Here is a 21,705-nt window from a genome sequence, read left to right on the forward strand (position 1 = left end):
GGCACAGATCTACAGACAGAAGACCAAAGTCTAAGACAGGAGTTAAGTTATTCACGGGCAGAGGCTATGTCTTATTTTTTTCTCCTCCCCTTGTCCTCCAAATATAACACCTAACAGTGACTAATACAAAGTAGAGATTAAAAAATGTTATCTTAACTGAAGGAGACATTATAAGGTAAAAAAGGATTAATTATCAGTGAGTGATAGAGACAATCAATGCTAGAAATTATATTTACAGGGGATGGAGATGGGTGGGTGTAGACAAGAAATAAGACTGGCCATGTGTTGAAAACTGAAACTGGGTAGAGGGTAGAAGAGGGTAGAACTGGGGAGAGGGTCATTTATACTATTTTCTGTACTTCTATAGGCATTTAAAATTTTCATAGAATAATTGAAATATTCTAAATTGATACTCTCACAATTTTTTAAAAAATATTAAAAAAAAAGAATGTTTCATTCAATTAACTTACCCACATACAGCCACCGAAAAAATGCTTTGAAGTTTTTCATACTACTATCTATAACTCTAAAAGATAAAAATAAAAGAAATCAGAAGTGAAATTATTACATGGGGCTCAGGTATCATTGTTCAATTGTTGTGGAATGTAGTAATCCTTACTGTTCTATTATTATATCCCATATGGATGACATTTAAGCCTTTAGAACAGATTTTACAAATCAAACACAAACCTAAAAATAGAACTTCAAAAGAGCAAATCCTGATTCTTTTCAAAAATAAAGCAGATAACTCAGATTCTAACTGATTACAACACCCTTGACACAAACTGTGTAATAGTCTTTCCTAGCATTCAGTAAAGCATGAAATCCTTTTCTAGCTTTGGAAATTAAAAAAAAAAAAAAAAAGAACAGAAAAAAACAGCTTTCAGCATTATCCTCAGTTTAAAAAAGTACTCACTGATCAGTAAGAAGAAAAAAAATCAACCACAATAGAAAATCATTATTATAAATCTGTACTATGTCGCTATCACTATGTCTTATATCAAAAGCCATTATTTTTGGAAGATGATTCTTTTATCCTACAATAACAGACTTCAGAAATTGAATTTCCTTGGGCTTTACACAAATGCACCCCCAAAATTAAATGTTATAAGTGGAAGTCATCTTCATTTTGATGAAACTGTTTCTGAATATAGAGATATATATCATTTTATAAAAAAATCTCTGTAAGCTCCCATTTGTTAAGATAATTACTCTAAGCAAATAATACATGCACTTTTTGCCCCTAAATCTCAAAGTTCCTTTAAAGCATTAAGTCTCATAATACTGCTGGAGAAGTAGGTCAGTATCATTAACCTGTCTGTATACAGTGAAACACCTGACATAAAAGACTGTGACATCTCTTGTGCTACCAAACACTATGATCAAAACTCTTGCAGCAAAAATGAAAAAAAGGAAAAAGGTTCCTTTCTGCCTTTCCTAATCAATACTCGCACCCCAACCCCAGGCAACCACTGATCTGCTGATCTGTTATAGGCTAACATCAAAACTCTCACTGCCTCAGTTTCTCCATTATAACCTAAAATAACACTATATTCTACTTATCTCAAAGGATCAAGAAATTAAATCATCTACCTTTCATTCATATTAAAAGGTGATCATAGACAGTTTAATATTTTGTGTTTACTGCCTGCAAATATGGTGAACCAAAAAATAATTCAACATACAGGAAAAGTAATGTCATTTCTCCTCCCATTTTGTCCTTTGAACATATCTATAATAAGCTCTACCTTCTAAAACCTCATTAAAATGATGGTGGATTGGTGGGGAGGGTGTATGTGTTATCAACTAACACAGAGAAAGAGGACAAGAGATAAAAATTAAAACAAATTTCAGAAATGTCAGAAGCCAACAGAAGACTTGTGAAGCTCAACAGAGGCGGCCAAGTGGCAGGCAGTGAAGAGGGTAGCAAGGCATCATCCGCCCTGCAGAACCCGGGGACACTCAGTCCTTAGAAACGTCAAGTTCAACAGAAGACATCAGGATGATTTGTGGGGCTGAACAAAGGAGGACAAACCGAAATACAGAGTAGCCAAAGTGTTCTTTCCAAAACAAATGAACACCTGGGCATTTACTACCTTCCACACTGAAAAAGAGTTCTTCGAAGAAGCTGAATAAACTGGGATGAGCTGAGGCAGATCTGGGCGGGCCCTGGCTGCCCAAGCACAGGCCCGCCTGTTCTGGCACCCGTGCTGCCTTTGGGCTGCCCCTGCACCCAGCAATTGCAAGCAACTTTAAATTGCCTAACGAATAAATATAAGCAATGAGGCACCAGGTATTCAAAGCAAACTTGCAACAACAGACCAGCATAAACAGTAAAGTGACACATGAAGAGGAGATCATTCAGGGAGCAGCAGAGACTTTTAAAAAAATCTAATTAACGTCCTTAGAGAGCTGTGAGAAGATGTCATTCACAAAACAAGAGCAGAGCTTTGAAAAATGATTCAACAAATAGGAAAACACTTTGAGAAATTAAAAGACAGAACTACCATAATAGAAAATTCAATAGCATGGCTCAGGTTAACGACCTCATCCTCCATCTCACCTTGGCTGTAATTCCAAAGTTCACACCCTAGACAGTCATTACCAACTTGAACTTCCTAAATCTCAATTTCAAGCATCCTACTTGCTGGCAACCACCAACTATCTTTCCAGTGACTTCTCTCCAGTGGCCCAACATTTGTCCTACCAAGGCTACCGTCTACTGGTTCTACCTCCTTTCACTGTCTCTCACCCACTCCGTTCTCACTTCCCTCCTAAACCAGTACAGACTTGAGGTTTATCATTTTAATCATGTCCGTGCTTCAATTTCTTGCCTCCCTTTTACTTCCTTTTTACTCATCAAGGCTAGTAAATCAAACTGCTCACCTATCCCGTGCTCCCAGTCAAGCAGGGTAAGCAGCTGACCCTGACAGGAGAAAACCACACAGCCATGCTGGCTGGTCTCACTTTAACACTCCCATGAACGCTCATCAAGTGGCCCTTAGCACCACCAGCAATGCTCCTGCTCCATTAGCCCATTCACCCTCCTACTGTCCTGGACAACTGGCTCATAGCTCTTCCTTACTCTTTGTTTTTGGGGGGTTTTTTTTGAGGGGGGTAACTAGGTTTGTTTGTTTGTTTGCGTATTTTAATGGAGGTACTGGGGACTGAACCCAGGACCTTTGTGCATGCTCAGCATGCACTCTACCACCGAGCTATACCCTACCGCTGCTCTTCCTTACTCTTGAAGTTCAACACCACCCCCCATTCTTACCTTCAGTTGATGACAGAACATTTCCTATTTCCATTAAGATAATAAAAACAACAGAAGTGAACATCCCCAAGCCCCCGTCTGCTCATACACGGATGACCCTTTCCTCGGCCGTGTCCCTTGTAACTGTGGAGGAACTATTTTCCCCAGCCCCTTCCCTGACACACTAAGTCCCACTCCCTCCTGTATCCTCTTGCTGTAGCCATCTCCCTTCTCTTTGTCATCTCAACTGTTCCCCTTCTAGAAGAACATTCTCATCATATATAAACATGCTCTAATTTCTCCCAGTGTAAAAAGAAAGAAAAATCCAACAACTATTTCTAACTGCTGGCCATTCCCTTTACGGCAAAACAAGAGACTACATCCTTTTTCTTTGCAATTGTTTTCATTCTGCATCATATCTGCTCCCATGATTCCACAAAAGTGTCTCTTACCAAGGTCATCAATCATCTATTCTGATCATATTCCTACAATCTATTCCATTCTTGGTCCTCACCTTACTTGACTCAGCAGCATTAGACAACCAATCCCTCATTCCTTTTTGCAACACTTCCTTCACTCAGCCTGCAGGACACTCACTCCCTGGTCTTTCTGCCTCTCCAGGTTCTTTCACTAGTGCCCCATCAACCCCATTTCTAAATGCTGGAAAGCCCATCGCTCAGTCCTCAGATCTTTCCTCTAAGCACACTCTACCTCACCCAGGCTCATGGCTTAAAGTAACAGCCATATGCTGATGGCTCCTAAATTTACATTTCCAGCCTGGACCCCTCATTTGATTGTCTCATACAATCAACAATGTGCTAGACAGCTCCACCAGGGTACCTAACATGTTTCAAATTTAATATGCCTAATACACTAACCAGGTGATCAAAATTAACATCAGTAAGAAAAGGTAGAAGAACATCGTTGCCTCTGGATGTGATACCTTGAGAAGGCCACTCCCCCAATTATGTAGTATTCTGGCCAAGGATGCATAACCTGAATCTAACCATGAAAAGTATCAGATAAACCAAATTGAGGAACATAAAATACATATATACTTCTATATACTCCCCAAGCCTTCCCCACTTCAGTAAATGTCAGTTCTACTCTTCAAGATGCTCAGGACCTAAACTCATAATTATCCATGACTCTCTTATTTTACCATCAACACAGTCGTTCAGCATATCTTGTTATTTCTACTTTTAAAATATATCCAGGCTCTGACCACTTCAGATTCTGACCACCATTTTCTCCTGGCTTCTGCCCTCGTCCTCATATAATCTATTCTCAACACCAAGTAAATAACAAAAGGGATCTTTTTAAACCTAAGTCATATCCTGTCAGTCCACCGCCCGTAAGTCCCTAGAGCTTCTTGTTATACCCTGAGTAAAAGCCAAAGTCCTTACAACTGCCTACAGGCCCTACACAACCTGGCCCATCCTCCATGATGTCTCTTAATTCATCCCCTACCTCTCACACTGTCCTTTAATTCACTTTAGCTATAGTGACTCCTTGAGGTCCCTCAAATTTGCCAGGCATGTTCCAAACTCAAGGCCTTTGTACTTGCTGTCTCCTTTGCCTCCAAATATCAACAGGGTTCACTCCCTCCTCCCTTTCCAACATCACCTTCTCAGTATGGCCTTCCCTGACCAAAAAACTGTACCCACTACCCCCAGCTTGCCCTAGATCCTCTTCCCCAATTAGTTTTTCCCACTTCTACTTATCACTATCTGACTTGTTATATATTTTAATTATTCATTTCTTTGTTGTCTGTCTCATCATGTTAGAATATAATATCTATGAAGGCAAGATTTTTAAAATCAGTTTTGTTCACTGCTATGCCATTAGCAATTAGAATAGTGTTTAAAACATAGTTAAATGCTCAGTGTGTGTGATGAATGATAGTGTTGGATAATTAAGTCAAGAAAATTTTGCAGGAAACAGAAAACAGATATTTTTAAAATGAGAGAAAAAAATAAGAGACATAGAAGATCAAATCTAATATTTGACCAACTAGATTCTAGAACAAAAATCTAGTTTAAAAAAAGGTGAGTAAGAGGATACTATCAAAATACTAATACAACAGAATTCAGGTTAAAATGGCATTTTCTTATTATCAGCATAATAAATGAAAAAACCCACATTTAAAACATTACTATGAAATTTCAATATGTAAAGGTTAAAGAATAAAGCTTTTCAAGATGAGAAAGAAAAAACACACAAAGGGATGAAAATCAGAAGCATGAGAACTTCCATCACAACAAGGTCAGAATACAATAGAGCAATGCTTTCAAGTTCTATGAGAAGATGAATTCCCCTTCACAACCAATGCCCAGTCAAAACCATCAATTAAGTGTAAAGGTAGGAGAAAAGACACATAAGGACACAGAAAGCTTACCCTTAACACATCTGTTTTCTAAAGGATAAACGTCCTTTCTTTACTGAAGGATGTTTTCCAGCAAACGATAAAGTGAACCAAGAAATAGAGATCCTGGAAGTCTGAATCTAACCCAAGAAAGCAGTGAAGAAAATGCCTAGACGGCGGGGCTGGCATGAGAGCTGGAACCAACGCGCAGGCTGGAGCAGGGGGACGGAGGCAAAGGAGGAGGCACCAGGGACAGGGGGAAGTCCACGGATACAATACTACCCTTGAGACAGAGAAAGAACCGAAGGATGTGGAAAAGCCAGACAATGCAAGGAAAAAAGAAAGCACATAGTCTAGGAAAAAACATAGAGAATAACTTCTAAGAATTGATAAGTAAAAGAAATGCAGTACAATCATATAATTTAGAAATACGGAAGTAGCCTAAAGAAGTAAAAAGAAACAGTTACACCATTAAAAGGATTCCCTCTGGAGAGCAGGCCTGGGGTGAGGGCGCCTGAGACAGGAGAAGGCCACTTTAATTTAGGAAACTCACTATGCTAAGGCTTGTTTTAGCTATGTAAAGGTATAATTTTGATAAAAACTTAAAAATTCATTTTAAGAAAATCATGACAATTTGCTAGGTTTCTTTATAAGTAAAAAGTAAAATAGTCTCAAATCAGTGATTGCAATATTCAAGTATTCCCAATACTTACTGAAGTAGTTCATTTGCCTTGAGTATGAAAGAACCCACTGCAGTAATAGCATCTAAAAGGAAGCAAATAAACATAAATATCACCTGTCAAATAAGTAAAGTGGGCTTAATGCATTCTACTGAGGAATTAAATTACTACCTTCAATCCCTGCAGCATCAAGTCCAAGAGGTTCATATTTTTGCTTCCATGAAGCCATTCCTTTCAGTTCACTCAAATGGTATAATAAAGACTCTGAGCCACTAACAAAAACAGAGCAGAAATAAATCAGTATCATCGCCATCATCACAGCAGCAGACAGCTACTAGCTTGGTTAAATATTTCTAAGTTTTCAGAAATAAAAACTGAAAGTAACTTTAATTTTCTATGAGAAATAATTATTTCTCAAAATTATTTCTCAAAACTGTAGCAGAATCATTTTGTTGTCATGACTACTGAGATGAATACATGATCACAAGATTAAATTCTGTAAGATCAAATTATGTTTCACAGTTAGTCCTGGCACTTTTAAGGTAATCATATGGTCATCTTGTTCATCCAACAGCTGTGTATTTAACATTCAACAGATACTTAACTCCAACTTTAGGTCAGGCACTACGCTAGATACTGGGGATATAATGATGAACAAAATGAAAGGGTGCTCATGACACTGACAGTCTCATGGGGAAGATAGTCATAACCACACAGTCAGACAGTATATCATCCCAACTACCATAAGTGCCTTAAAGGAAACAAACCAGACGCAGGTATAACAGAACGTGATCTAATCTGGGGATTAGAGAAGGCTTCTCTGAGTAAGTGATATCCAAGCTGAGAGCTGGAGAAAGCAAGTGAAGAACAGGGTGGGAGTGTTCCAGAAGGCAAGACGGATGTACACAAGCCCTGGGCAGGAGAAAAATACGTCAAGTTTGAGAAGGCCACCAGTGTGGGTAAAGCAGAGAGGCTGGTGTGCTGCAGGCCATCCAAAGGTCTTGGTCCTAAGAAATGGGAAGGCACTGGAAGTTTTTAAATAAGAGTAACATGATCAGATCTACTATGGAGAATACATTTGAGGGACACAATGTGGACTGGAGGAGATCAGGCCAGAGGGTACTACACTGATGGAAGGGGGATATGATGTAGTAAGGGCCAGGGGTCTCAGCATAAAGAGATTTATCAAAATTTAAGTCAAACACTGAACAGCTACCTGCAAACTACTTCACTGAGGTAGGCTTGCTAGAAACAGCATGAGACTTGAAGAGCTGGGGCAGTCCTGGCTCTGACACTAAATAACATTGGCCAGCCATATGACTATTCTGAATTTCAGTTTGTGTACAATGAGGATAATCATAACCAACATCTTGCCAAGGAGCTAAATGCAAAAATATATAACACGCTTTTATATAACATGTACAACGATATACAAACATTTAATTTCACTGCTCAAAAAAGGTTGTATGCCCTATTCAAGTTATACTTCATGGCTGTCTGGGTGAGAAAAAAGCCCAGACAGGACCCAGGGTAGTTGAAAAGTTGTTGAAAAGTTATTTCATAAAGCAGAATTATCAGTATTGATTCTTTAAATCTGCGGCACTCCAAGGTTCCCCTCAAATGCTAATACAGCAATTTTAGCTGGAAGAGGCTCAAAAAGAGAGTGTTAGATGACCAAAAGAAGGCTGCAGAAAGAAAACAAATGCCAAGTACACATAGATGCAATATCAAAAAACTCTACATCCCCTCATACCTTTGTAAGTGACTTATAACCAACTTTTGTATACTGGAGTATGATGACTCTATAGACTGGCCAAGCTTTTTTAAGCCCTGATTAAAAGAAAAAATACATATTTAGCATACAAGTAAGATACTGTATGGCATTCTAAAAAAAAATTAAGAATGTGTTCACAGCCATTTAAATACAAAGAGATTTTAACTGCACCTTTACTGTTAGCTGGTTCATTAAGAGGGTCTGAAGTTCAGCACTAGAATGAAAAAGAAAATATTTTCAGTCTTTTCTACTCAAAATCTGAATGCATCACTTAAACTGCTTAAATTTCAAAGTACAAAAAAGATTTTTTAAACAAAATAAACAAAAAGAAATAGCCCAACAAAAACTAAGACTTTGTTGCACTCACAAAGGAATGGACAGAAACAGGAAACAACAAAGTCCAGGAGCAGATCGAAGTAAATATGAGGATATAACACTAGATGCTAAAATGGTATTTCAGATCAGTAAGGAGAAGGTGTAATACTCAACAAATTACATTGGGCAATTATCTAAACACTTAGAAATAAAGAAGTTAGTCTTCCACAGCATATAACCAAATAAATCATATCTGGAACATGCAAATGGAATAAAAATATAAATCACAAAAAACCTCTAAAAGAAGATATAGACCTCTAAACACTCTCTCTTAAGGCGAGAAAGGTCTTTTTAAGAATAGCACTAAGGCAAATATTATAAAGGAAAATACTGACTTGGCTATATAAAAATTTTATTTTTTATACATTTAAAAAGTACATAATATGTATACACATATTATACATACACACAAAATGATCACACTTACATAAAAATAAATGTTAATAAAAAAGCCTAGAAAGACATATACTACTCTTCTGTTTTTTGTGCACCAGAATGTTCTATTTTTTCTTTCACAATGAATATGAATTGTTTTTGAAATAAATTACCTTAACAAGAGAAGGAAAAGCATAAGTACCTAATATGAGTTTACTACCTTGCTTTCCCCCACAACAGCAAGTCCATGAATTCATCTTGCACTGACGTGGTTGTGTTCTTTTCCTAGAGAAAGACAGGTAAAATCATGATATATATTGTTTAAATTGTAAGCATTTTTATTCAAAAATTACATGAACACAACTCCCTTTCTTGCCCTTAACCTCCCCTCAAATGCATGTTTAAACTGATTATCTGAATCGCAGTTACTGAAAAACAGCCAGTTAGCTCTTCCAACACCTGTCAATTCCCCAAGCCCTAACAGCTCCATCTCACAATCCTAGAAGAGAGCCCTCTCTCCCTCTGAGATGATAGTTTGAGGTCAGAGCAAGCCATCTGAAAGAAATCATGGTCTGAGCCTTTTACATCTCAGACCAATTTTCCTTATGTACATCATGTGGTAAATAAGGACGTTATGCAGTCTTTAACTCCTTCCGCAGGAAACTTCAGTTACGTTACCTGCACAAACTTGGTGAGACGAGAATCCATCTGCATCAGTATTTCTTCCCAGGCTTCACACATACATGTCAGTGACAAATTTATATACTATTAACAAGAAGAAAAAGATATTAAAGTGGCAAAAATATTTAAATCAATATGCTAACTAAATAATACAGGCTTCCTACTGTCAACCGTCTCAAAGAAATCCAGAATTTACTTTCCATCACTTTTAACTCAGTTAAGCCTTAGAAAGAGAAGACCATAGCTAACACTTGAACTATCAAACATTCTTAAAGTTTTTATCCTACAAAACAGGTATTTTCTACTTTTTACATATAAGATGTATTTTATTTACATTAACTGTCAAAATGCTGGTTTGCTCAACCATTCAGTTTTCAAACAGTATCCTTTTAAAAAGATACTGATCTCCAGAAATCTTTGACATGAAGTACATAAGCGACTGTGGGTGGTCGCCTGAAAGAAGGCCCCAGTTCTTTGTAGCTCCTCTATCCAGACAAGGAGTCAATTTCTCCAGTCCTTCGATCTGAACTGGCCTCATGCCTTGGTATGACCAAAGCTGCAGAAATGACACTGAGCCCAAAGCTTCAAAAGGCTGTACACGCTTCCACCTGCACTCCTGACACCCCTGCCACCATCACCACTCCATGAACAAGCCTGGTCCAGCCTGCTGGGTATGAGGAATGTGAAGCCCAAAGCCACTACAGCTAAGGGACACTTGGACCAGCCAGCTGGCCACCCATGCACGACCAAGCCCAGAGCAGCTGAATCTCAGCAGAACAACAAAAACTTCCAGCTGAGCTCAGCTCAAACTGTCAACTGACTAACCTACAGAATCATGAGCTTATCTAGGGTGCGTTTATTACATACAAAAGGTAATTGATATGATGACTGTTTTCCATAATACTTTATTTGCAATAAAACTTTTAAAATTCCAAAATGTTATTTTATTTATGAGAATGTTTAAGAGTTTAAACTATTTTTCCTTTTTCTTTTTTTTTTTTTGGAGAAATAGAGATGGGTGGGAGTAGATTTTCAATTAAATTTCTTTTTCTTGCTCTAATGGACATTATAAAATTATTTACCAGACTAGACACCTCTACCACATATAGTTGGCTTTAAAAGGTAAGATTTTCAAGTTTTTATTTACAGAACATTAGAAACTTATAGCAAACATTCACATAAAATAAGCTAGAAATAAATACCTGTAAAAGAGCTGAAATGTGAGTAAACTTTCTGGCCATTCTAGTTACTTCAGGTAAGAAAGAGTACAACAGATTGGTTTCAAGCTGTAAAATCAAAATAATAAAGTGAGTCACAAGCAGACATGATTACTTCTTTTAAAGATAAATTAAGTCCCTCTCAGATCAAAAAAAAAGAAGTCCTATAATTTAGAAGAGTCAAGGTCTAACTATATATCAGAAAGACTGTCAGAATTCTGATCCTTTTGAGCATAACAGTTTGGAGACTAACAAAATACAACCTGAGGATTTTCTAATCTGCAGTGTTTAACTGTGCACATATCACTTTCTCTAGGTTAGCAATCCCCTCTACATAGTTAGAATAAATGTAATAACCTATTTTGCAACACTACTATGAGGAATTATCTGTAAGAAACTTTAAAGGAATTATAGGCTACTGATAAATACAAGTTAAGTATCTAATACAAAGTGTATTATCTCAACAAAACTGTCATTAAAAGCATCTATTACAAATTTAAAAGAAATAGTGAATTGCTTTATTACAGCACCAAATGCAATCCTGGAAATCATATTTTCACAGAACCTTAAGATAAAGAGCTAATATGAACAACTGTCCAGCAAATATCAAAAAGTGAAAGGTTGTCTAACATTCTGAATACAGCAAACGTTGGAAGGCATCACACGCATCTTGCGTCTTTTGTCCTACTTTTGTTTAAGAGTTCATGCACACTTAGACTAAGTGGCTGGGTTATTTAAGAACAGTTTCCAAACAGTTTCCACAATCTATAACACAAATAGCACACAATAAGAAAGGTTTTCCCAACATTAAGTAATCATCTTACCCAAGAGACAATGTGTTAGTTAAGAGCACCACTATGGAGCCAGACTGCCCAGCATCACTTTCCAACTCTGTGACACCAACCATATTACAGTTTCTCTGTGCACCCATTTACTCATCTATGACACGGAGATAATAACAGTACCTACCTATTGGGTTACTGTGAAGATTCAAATGAATTATTCTAAATCACTCAGTATGTGGCACGTATAAAATGATTAATATTAGCTTTTTTTTCTTTTTATTTGGGTCAGAGTCCTAAAAACACACTTGGTACAAAGATGAACTGGTACAGCAACGAAGTAATATGGTCATTAACAGACCATCAAAACATTGTTTTGGGGAAAATTATGCTGGATCACTGGACTAGTACGGTGTTTACTACAATAAGATTCTATATATAAGAAGCTCCAAGTCGATTTTCTTGCTCTTTTGTTTTAATGACCATTAGAATCCAATGATATGGATAATTAAAAACTATTAAACCTTTAAAAATATACATCTACTCTCTGCTGCTGTCAGGTTCCTATACTCACCTGAAAGTAGGAAACTTCTGAAGCACCACCAGCAGACACCTCTGTGACCACTGACAATGATTTCAAGTCACTTGACAGACATAATGCAAGACAAGTACCAACAATCTGTAAAACAGTCAAGTCCCCAGTACATTTAGTATTATTGCTAGACCGCACCCGCTTACAATACAGGAAGTAAGAATTCAGAGCTCTAAAAAGTAGAAACACACACGCCTGGCTCCTGCCATGTATGTGTAGCAGATGAAGGCATGTGTCCACTCATCACAAGGACACCCCCCGCAAATGGGGCTCAAGTCAAATGCTGGATAACCAACACATTCCACATAGTCTACAGTATTTTCTACCCCTTTAGGGAATGGTAAGAATAAGAATAAAAAGCCATGGAGAAGGCCACAACTGAGCATCAGATGGCTTCCGATGACTTTCATCACATTCCAATCACAAATTGTACCTCTTAAACACTACAAGGCCAGAAAAACATTAAATCATAATCAAGTGTATCATATCAATCTTTTTGTTAGGGAAAAAACGTGCCTAATTCCACTAAGAGCCCCTGAATTTCATGGACATCATATCACTATTTTATCTTAGTAAGAAAATTATACTTTTAATATTTAAGAATAATTTCAATAACTGAAATTTTTTAAAAAGTAAAGTCTTATCCTTTTCCCATAAATCAGTCAGCTGCTATATTCTAACAGAAAAAATAGAAAATTTTAAAGAAAAACTTACCCCTGTGACTCGAGCAATTTTGAACATTCCATAAGCATAAAGCTCAATAAATCCAGCGCTTCCTCCAAGGACAAGAATATTAAGCCTAATTTAAAATAATGCACAAGGTGAAGACAACAGAGAGGACAGAGTTCTTAAACCAAGACCTGAGTTGTTCCTGCTCTCATATACTCTGCACGCTCAAGCTCCCTTGCAGGACAACTGAATCACCAAACAAACTCACCAAGACTCAATCACACTGAGGTTATTCCTTCTTTCAAAGGAAAAACATAAACTTTATCCAACCTAGAAAACATCAGTTTATAGTAAAATAAGAACATATTATTTTAATGATAACTGTATTTATATATTCTCAATAATAAAGCATCCCTTTTTCAGCTAATACAAAGCATCATCAGTTTTGATGCTAAATATATTAAATGGGCTTAAGAATTTGAATATTTAAATTTAAATTTTAGAAACTCTAGGACTTTCTTCCTCCTTTACTTATTAAAATAAAAGTACCCCATAATATTAAACCAGACACAATCAAAAACCATACAATAAAGACAAGTAAATAATAGATATTATCTGTTTATTGTTCAGAGGTACTTGTCAGCAATGAAATAACATGACAAATAAAGAAACTGTCCTTGAAACTTTAGTCTAAAAACTGCCTCAAATATCAAGCATCAAATTTAAGAAAATTAGACTTAATAAGATATCTGAAAGACTTACCTGACGTCTCCCAAAAGCTTAATAATTTCATCAGAATTTTCTTCACTAAAATACAAAAATAAATTGGATTATCTTTCAACTATATATTTCAAGTAGTAAAAGATTATCTTACTTGAAAACAAAAAGGGTATTATCTTACCTAAATATTTTTGAGGTGTTGCTATAACTAGAGAAAAACAGAGATTAGGATAAAAAATATTAACAAAAATACAGTTTTTAAAAACAGACGAGAAAACTGTTACAGTGTTAAAAGTAAAGAAAAGAAATCTGCAAGATTAATCCCAATGAAATTAAACTCTGATACTTACTTTTTTGGCAACGTAGGAAGCTTAGGTAAGAGAAGATTTGATTCATCCTCAGCATTATAAAAAGATGTTAGAACACTAAAAAGGGGGAAACAAAACAAAACAAAAACAAGCATTATAAAAACAAAGATTTTACTTTTTTTCTATTGGAAAATACTAATTTTTTTAAATGCTCGGTTGTATACATTTTACATTGCCAACTAAACAGATGTCACACAGTTTACCACTATAAAACAGTCACTGTAACAAGAAATAGAAAAACTGGAAATTCTTCATTTACTTAGAACTTTATTTCTGAAAAAAGTCAGTTTACATTTAGAAAGACAAATATTTATAAATAATTTTCTTAGTATATGAAATGTATTCAAAAGTATTCAGTATCAGATACTGAGAATTTATGATTTCTTAACTCTCCTCTAAGAACTGACACTGAACATCTGAGTACCAGGAGTAATTTTTAAAAACACCGCAATTATTATATAATTTAATGATGCATTCTATGGCTTACACATATCTGGAGATTTAACAACCCAGCAGGTACATAAGACGCCACCAGGCATTTTGAATAGTTTTATTTATTCCACTTTATTTTTCAACTCTACCTCCAAATGTGGTTGAAAATAAATGAGTGAAAAGGAGAAAAAGTGGTGTCATGAGAGACCCTGGAATCCCCACGTAACATTTCTGATTTCTCAGTAGAGAGTGTTAGAACACACTTGGAAGGCAACTGGGCAGGGATAGAAAGTCTGTGGTATACTCTGCTCCTCTAACCATCTATGAATTCACATGACCATTTGCCACCTTTGATTATTTTATGACGGATTAATCCCTGTTTTATCTATAGTGAATTCAAACCCCAGGCTAGATCCTTGTTATCCAATTCTTTATGGCCCCCAACTTAGGAAATCTGTGAATTAATAATCAGGATTTACAAATTAATTTGATATTTAACTTACAACTTAATTAGAATAGAAAAGCTAATGTAAAGAAAATGATCACATTTCCTCAAAAAGAAACTTTATTTTCCATATTCACTAAACCCACTGATCTTTAGGCCACCTTTACCACAAACCTGGCAAAATATTTGACATCAAAGACTAAGGCAAAATTATCTTCATGAAACAAGGAAACTACTGGGACCACGAACACAGAAAGAACCAGTTTAGCATCAAAACAGAATGCTCAATTCAGTACTTTTCATATTCTAAGAATATTTACCAAGACACACAAAAAAAAAAACAAAGCTCCAGATGAAATACACGCTGAAAAGAAAAACAGAACCTCAACTTGCTAATCATTAACTTTAATTAATATTACTTGAATGTATAAATCACTGCTATAAACTACTAAAAATGACTGAAAAAAAAAATCTCATCCATTCAGGCATTATTACTTCGATAAGAAAATAGATTTTCTCAGAAGAGAAAAAAGTCTAACAAAGCATTAAAAAAAGTTTCACCTTGATTAACTTAAAAACCAAAAGTTAAATGTAATGGACACACATCCAACACTCAGACACTCCTAAGCTTCCATTTTTAAAAACTGAAAATTTCACAACATGTGATTGTGACTACTGGAGTTTATTACTCTACCTGCTTTCTACAGTCACTTCCATCCAATGCATACAAGAAACTGGAGCCTCCACAGAAAAAGAGTGCAAACTTTCCGGTTTCTCCACATCACACAAAACAATTTTCTTGGTGTCGGCAAGAGCGAAGGCCAAAACTAGAACAAGAAAAAATAATTAAAACAAATTAGTGTAACATTCGAGAAAAATGGGTATTTCAATTCTCACCCAATTATACTAATGATTTGACCTCTAAATCTTCCCTTTAAATAATTAAAAAACTAAAAGATAGTTATGTCATTATTTATGCATTTTCAAAAGCTCAAACTTTCATGAGTGATCTACTACTTTCTCGTGTATTGTACTTAACATCTTACATACCAAACTCTCTAGACAGGAACCTTGATGTCAAGCAGAAAACACTGAACAAGTATCAACAGATAGACAATGATATGGTATCACCAAGACATAGTGATCCCCATCTAAAAGTTAAAAAGTGATTCCATCTGCTTGCTTCTTGGAAGTTTTTTATTCCTTTTTTATTTCTAACCCTCCGTGAACAGGGCCATCAAATATTGCTGGGTCTTCTTCCTTTCACTGTGGCTGAATCATCTAGTATAGTTTCTCTACATAAGTTATTAACATCTTCCAAACATATCAATTTAAGAATTTCTAAATAGAGGGCTGTGAGTTTTACTGTATACCAACACATGCAACTTTGCTAGATATGAGGCAATCTAAGTCTCCTCTTCTTCAAAACAATTTAAAGCAATCTTGAAATAATCATTACCAAGCAAAACTCTATTTTACTGTCCAAAAACAAGACTTTTTAATGATAAAAATATCATCTGCTTAAATACATTTTCACCCACAGTGACTTTCCATGATTTTTGAGATCCCGGTGCTTTTGGATGTATAGTGCAAGATCTCAAAATATTACTTAAGAAAGTCCTCTAATTTTACACATACTATTTTTTTAAGTAAAAGACAAAACAAGAACTGAGCAAAATGAGTGTAAACAAAAAGAGTTGTCTGTAAGCGGTAGGCTTTCAGGGGATTTTTTACATACTTACATTCATCTAGGAAAAAAGTAAGCAGTGAGAAGTACGTATCATTTTACAAAAACAATTCAGCTTTTTTTTTTTAAAGCATCAAAGATACAGATGAACTTTCAGCTGTATGATTTACAGCACTTTCTTGTACTGACCAGATATGGACAACAGCTCAAACATCAACTGTCACTGCAGGGCAGCACGTGGAAGAGCGGAGTTCAGTCCTCAGAGCCACTATGTAACAAGCCACAACATACAGGGCACCAGGAGGAGACAGAGTACACTGAAGCCGAAGGAATGGGGTCAGAGCTGACAGTCCTTCCGGTGAGGGAAGCACACATGCAGAGAGAACACTCAGGAGCCACACACTTAATACTAAAACACATTTCTGGGAGAAAAGGGCCATGATGGCACTGAACGGACTAGTGAGTGGCAAATGAAGCCTGGGGCAAACAACAGGACAAGATAGGGAAAGAATGAAACCAAAGTTCCCACCAAATCTCTTTTTAGACTTATCTTTGCTAAGAAGTCAGATTTCATTTTAGAGATCCTTTTGCCAAAACAAAGAGAGTAGAATTAATCTGAGTTCTACGAAAACACTGTAAAGCCTTTGAAAAAACAAAGTTCCCAAACTGGTATTTAAAATTCTAACATCTAATAAGAACAATCAATTCTTTCTGGAAATAAGCTCTCTTTACAAAATACTCTTTCTGAAAAGCAAAAATGTATTTTTTAACAATACTATCATTACGTTTGCCATCTGGTCTCCAAGCCAGACAGGTCACTTCCTTTCCTGTGTTTTCATTTGGTGGAAAACTCCAAACTCGATGAAAACTTGCAAGACGATGAAGTAAAACCTAAGACAAACCAGATATAATAGCAGAGAATTAAACATCCATTTCAAAAACAAAATAAACCTAGACACTCACTATAAAATTTTTAAAAATCATGTTGAGAACAATACTTAACTATCAGAACAAGTTAGAAGACAACAGTGTCTGAATGAACTTAACGTATTTCCAAAGAAATGGGTGAAACAAGGTCTAATTTAACTCTGTATCCTATACATTTTATCATTTATGTCAACAAGAGACTGATCTTTTAGAAAGGAATAAGGCTGTCCAAGAAGATGACAAAAAAAGAAATAAAGGACATCAAAAAAAAAAAGAAAAAGGTAGCTATATATAATCAAATAACACTAAACTTGGAATCAGCCAACTTGGGATCTAATTTCAGCTGTGTCACTTACTGGCCATAGATCTTGGACAAGTCAGAGCCATTCTAAATTTCCATTTCCACACAGGTAAATTCTCACCTTGAAGGGTCAAGATGATGCCCCAGAGCTCCTCGTGCTTCAAAACTACACTGTCCCTACTCTGTCCTCTATACAATCATTGGAAATGGAATGAAAAGGCATCAGAACTGCCTGTGCTCCTGAAGATCCCCCCACCCCTCCACACACACTCTGTCTCAGTTCCCCACACTCACGGCTGTAGCACTCCCTGCCTTATCTCACAGCATCCTTCATTCCTGGTTACAGGGAAGCCAGGACTCCCAAGGAACCGCTCACCACCCAGACTCCATGCTCTTTTCTGAGCCCATCTCTGCCTTTTCCTTACTTCTGAAACCCTTCCTCTCTGCCCTCTGGAATTCACAGTCAGGTGAAGATACAGATCCCCTGTATCTTCATTCTCTTCTCTCAAATGTGCTTCTCACTTGAGGACACTGCTTCCCTACAGGATGCTTGTACAGTGGCCATTTTGCATACCATGTTCCCAGTACTACTACTGGGCTAGAAGAGAAAGTAGGTTTCCTCCTTGATGAGTGATGTCATTTCTGGATGTTTTTCTTCTCTTCTTTAAAATCCTCTAACTCTGAATCATATGCAGTCAGACAATACCACTTGTCATCCCTCTTAACTGCAGTCACTCATAGACCCCTCGGCCATCCCCCACCATTCCTGGGGGGTCTGGACTCCTGGCTGGCTCGCTCATGTTTCCCAACACTACTCATTGTCATTCTTGGTGATTTTAAGAGCTAAAATGTCCTGACTTTTCGGTTCTCAACTATGTCTCCTTCAATGATCACATCTTCTGCCTCACTTTGGTCACTCCCAGGGTCATGCCTGTGACCTTGTCATTACCAAAAACTCCAGATGCTCCCATAATCTTAACTTCCAAACCTCCCACTTCCCATCACCACTTGTATCTTTCCTGCTCATCCCTACTGATACCCAACTTCAACTCTTCAACCTCATCAAAACATACAATCTATTAATTCCACCACCTATTCATTGTCCCTCACACCACACATGCCCTCACTTTCCTTCTTTATCAGGTTGGAGTCCGAAGTTCATCATTACAATCATTCCTCTTGCATATAACTTCAACTCCCTTGCATCTCTCTTGCTTTGTCACACTTTGGCACAACAACCCCAGTTAAACCCAACCATGCCTGCCTGCACTCACACAAGTGAACAGAAGAGACACAACCATGCTCATTAGTTTCCTTTAAACTACAAAACCACTAAACTTGTGGGGCTCTTAATACTGACCAACAATCCTATTAGGTTTCGTTAGTCCACTTGCCTTGTCATCTTCTTCATATCTCTCTTTTCTCCTCCATCCTCCCTCCTAAATAGCGCCCTTTCTTCACTGAGAAAACAGAGGCAACACGTGCCCACAATTACATCTACCCATCTGACCACACGATGCGTCAGTTCTCTCCCTTCCCTCCTACTGCTGTGGCTATGGTACCTGGACTTCTGCCTAGAGCCACCACAGAGTTTCAAAGCACCTTGGCAGTGGAGGCAGAGTAGATTTTACAGCAGGCCCTGAGAAAGCAGACATCAATACCCTGGCAACGAGGTCAGGACAGTCAACATGGCTTTGAAGGCTGCTAAGTTTCACTTGCTGCTAAGTTCTTTTACCACCTAGTTCCCAAGCTTAGCCAAGCTGGGTCACACAATGCAGCTCTCACCTGGCCAGATAACTCTCATGAAACCTGCCAAAAGGCCACAGGAGCAAAGATGCACAGGTGAAGGTTTCCTTACAAAATGGCTGTCAGGTAATTAAAAACACTCAGCAGAAAGTTAGGTACAACCGGGTTACACTTGATGGAGGGTAATCTAATGTGAACTAGAAGTGCTAACTGACAACACTACCCACACTGCATCAGGAACCCAGTGAAGCATCACTCCTTGTTTAATTTAAAGGTGTCAACAGGAGGTGGCTCTCCAGCCTGGTGCAAAACTTGGACAACAGAATACAGATTCTCAGACATATCCTCTGTGGCAGCTACATGCATGCATATTCGCAGCTCAGGTCTGACCACAGCTCATCTTTCTTCTGCCTAAACTCTAAGTAAACTTAGGGGAGAGTCTGTGGACCTAGTACTATGTCTAACTCAAGAATGACACATCATGAGCCTTTTAAAAGCCCATTTAACAAATAAATGACTAAAAGAGTGTGCGGGATGCTGGACTGTGTAACTGAGTTCAGCTGAGTGAGAACTGTTGTTTTGACCATAAGATTTGGGCAATGGGCGTATAAACGACCTTTCCCGTCTGGTTCAGCGGGACTGGAAGGGACGGGCGGGGTAGACAGGTGGCGCCCACAGCAGTGGAAACCGAGGCCGGGCTACGCGCCGGCTCACTCACCTCGCCCGCAGTGTTGGCCAAAGCAATGAGATCCCGCTTGGGTGACCAGACCAGGAAAATTATCTCCTGCGGCAGCTGCTTCTCTCCCACGACCCGGAAGGACGGGAAACAAGTCGGGAAACGCAACATGGGGGCGGCCCTGCAATGACACCCCAGTCGGAGGCCGGCAGGGACCCCCTGGGCCGCCCGGCCCTGGCCGGGTGCCGCTCCCGTCTCTGCCCCTGGCCCTTCCCGCAGAGCCCGGACAGCGGCGGTACCTGCGAGCTGCCCCACGGCAGCCAGCACGACCCGGGTAGCCTCTACCTGTCTCGCAGCACCGGAGAGTGAGCTGCAACCTCCCCGCCGCAGCGCCGTCGCCGCCGCGCGCTCCGGGCACTTCCGGTTCCCGGGCTTCCTCGCGAGAACACGGCGGCGAGGTCTCCGTGCGCAGGAACCCCTTCGGCAGCCTGTGGACCGCCGGTCCTCAGCCCTGGCGGCTCCACCACCAGTGAGAAGGTGTTTTGTTTTGTTTTGTTTTGTTTTGTTTTGTTTTGTTTTGTTTTTTTCAAAACTCTCCTGCCCAGGCAAAACCCCAGCCCGATTAAATGAGAAGTAATACAGGATGGGACCCAGTATTTATTAAAACGCTCTAAAGTGCTTCCAATTTGCAGCCAAGGAAGGAGAGCCCTGATCTAAAACGTCCGACACAGGCAAATATCTTGATTCTTTACCCCATTTAAGCCTCCCAACTATTTGATAGTAGCAGCCCCACCATAATGAATGAGGACCGTGAGCTCACCCAGGATTTGTCCCATAGCTATTGGAGCATCTACTGTACGAAGGAATCTACGCTTCACAGATGCACGGGACATGGGCTCAGTCAGCCTGACAGGACGTCAACCAGAATCCATCTGATGCTTCTCGCTACAGACACATTTAAATGTGTTAACTTGTTCAAAAGTTCCCACAACCAGGGTAAGAGAATGTGAGAGTATCATCTTGAACTTAAAATCTGTGGTAGAAAGTCATCTATACCTCTCACTTCTTTCACTTGTTCAGAGGAGAAAGGCGGCGGGATCTTCAACTTTCAACATGCCGCACCTTCTCGCCTTCTATCTGGATGTAGCCCCTGGGAGGTGGGTGATAGAGGTAGACTAATTCGTTCAGCAGCAAATATTCGAGCACTGCTTTCTGCAAGGCACTGTTTGTAACGCTTGATACTCACCCTGCTCCCTTTGAGAGCCTCGCTTTTTCCCTTGAGTTTGCTGCAAACAGTTTAGCACGTCTCCCAGATTCTTCCAGAAGCAGTATTCTAAAGTGAGAATGGCCTTGCCTTTGTTATCATGAAATGCATTTTGGATCATTATTTAACGTTCTGGGGTGGTGTATGGTTGCTAGCATAACTATCGCCACCTTGGGCGAGTACAGTTCCTCCTGTCCTTCCACTGACCCTACCTAGGACTGTGATGTGTGGTAAATCACTTCTCTGTCCTTAATGGCTTTGTAGCTAATAGATATTGGTTAATAATCATTAGGACCAGGTGGCCTTTATGCTCTGTTAGTCCCCAATGATGAAGACCTTCCCTGACTTAATTTTGGCACTCACAAGACTAGTTACC

At 38.4% G+C, this 21,705-nt stretch overlaps 1 protein-coding gene across 3 annotated transcripts in view; it reads right to left on the reverse strand.

Moving 5' to 3' along the window:
• Positions 1-20,489, reverse strand: part of ANAPC4 (anaphase promoting complex subunit 4) — a 34,035-nt gene extending 13,546 nt beyond the window's left edge. Inside the window, exons 1-17 of one of the 3 annotated variants that reach the window (XM_074349648.1) lie at positions 20,411-20,489; positions 20,108-20,246; positions 17,201-17,306; positions 15,423-15,555; positions 13,834-13,908; positions 13,665-13,691; positions 13,526-13,570; positions 12,809-12,893; positions 12,077-12,181; positions 10,706-10,789; positions 9,501-9,587; positions 9,043-9,107; positions 8,244-8,286; positions 8,052-8,128; positions 6,470-6,570; positions 6,332-6,383; positions 471-526 (exon numbers count right to left, since the gene is read on the reverse strand). In XM_074349648.1, the coding sequence (XP_074205749.1) occupies positions 471-526; positions 6,332-6,383; positions 6,470-6,570; positions 8,052-8,128; positions 8,244-8,286; positions 9,043-9,107; positions 9,501-9,587; positions 10,706-10,789; positions 12,077-12,181; positions 12,809-12,893; positions 13,526-13,570; positions 13,665-13,691; positions 13,834-13,908; positions 15,423-15,555; positions 17,201-17,306; positions 20,108-20,236 (1,270 nt within the window). In that variant the 5' untranslated portion in view covers positions 20,237-20,246; positions 20,411-20,489. Of the gene's footprint in view, positions 1-470; positions 527-6,331; positions 6,384-6,469; positions 6,571-8,051; positions 8,129-8,243; positions 8,287-9,042; positions 9,108-9,500; positions 9,588-10,705; positions 10,790-12,076; positions 12,182-12,808; positions 12,894-13,525; positions 13,571-13,664; positions 13,692-13,833; positions 13,909-15,422; positions 15,556-16,604; positions 16,733-17,200; positions 17,307-20,107; positions 20,247-20,364 lie in introns of those variants that run through there. The other 2 variants (XM_010963039.3, XM_074349656.1) reach the window with 2 other exon arrangements.
• Between the last annotated feature and the right edge of the window lie 1,216 nt (positions 20,490-21,705).

Source organism: Camelus bactrianus, chromosome 2 (assembly GCF_048773025.1).
Source record: "Camelus bactrianus isolate YW-2024 breed Bactrian camel chromosome 2, ASM4877302v1, whole genome shotgun sequence".
NCBI classification, from domain to species: Eukaryota; Metazoa; Chordata; class Mammalia; order Artiodactyla; family Camelidae; genus Camelus; species Camelus bactrianus.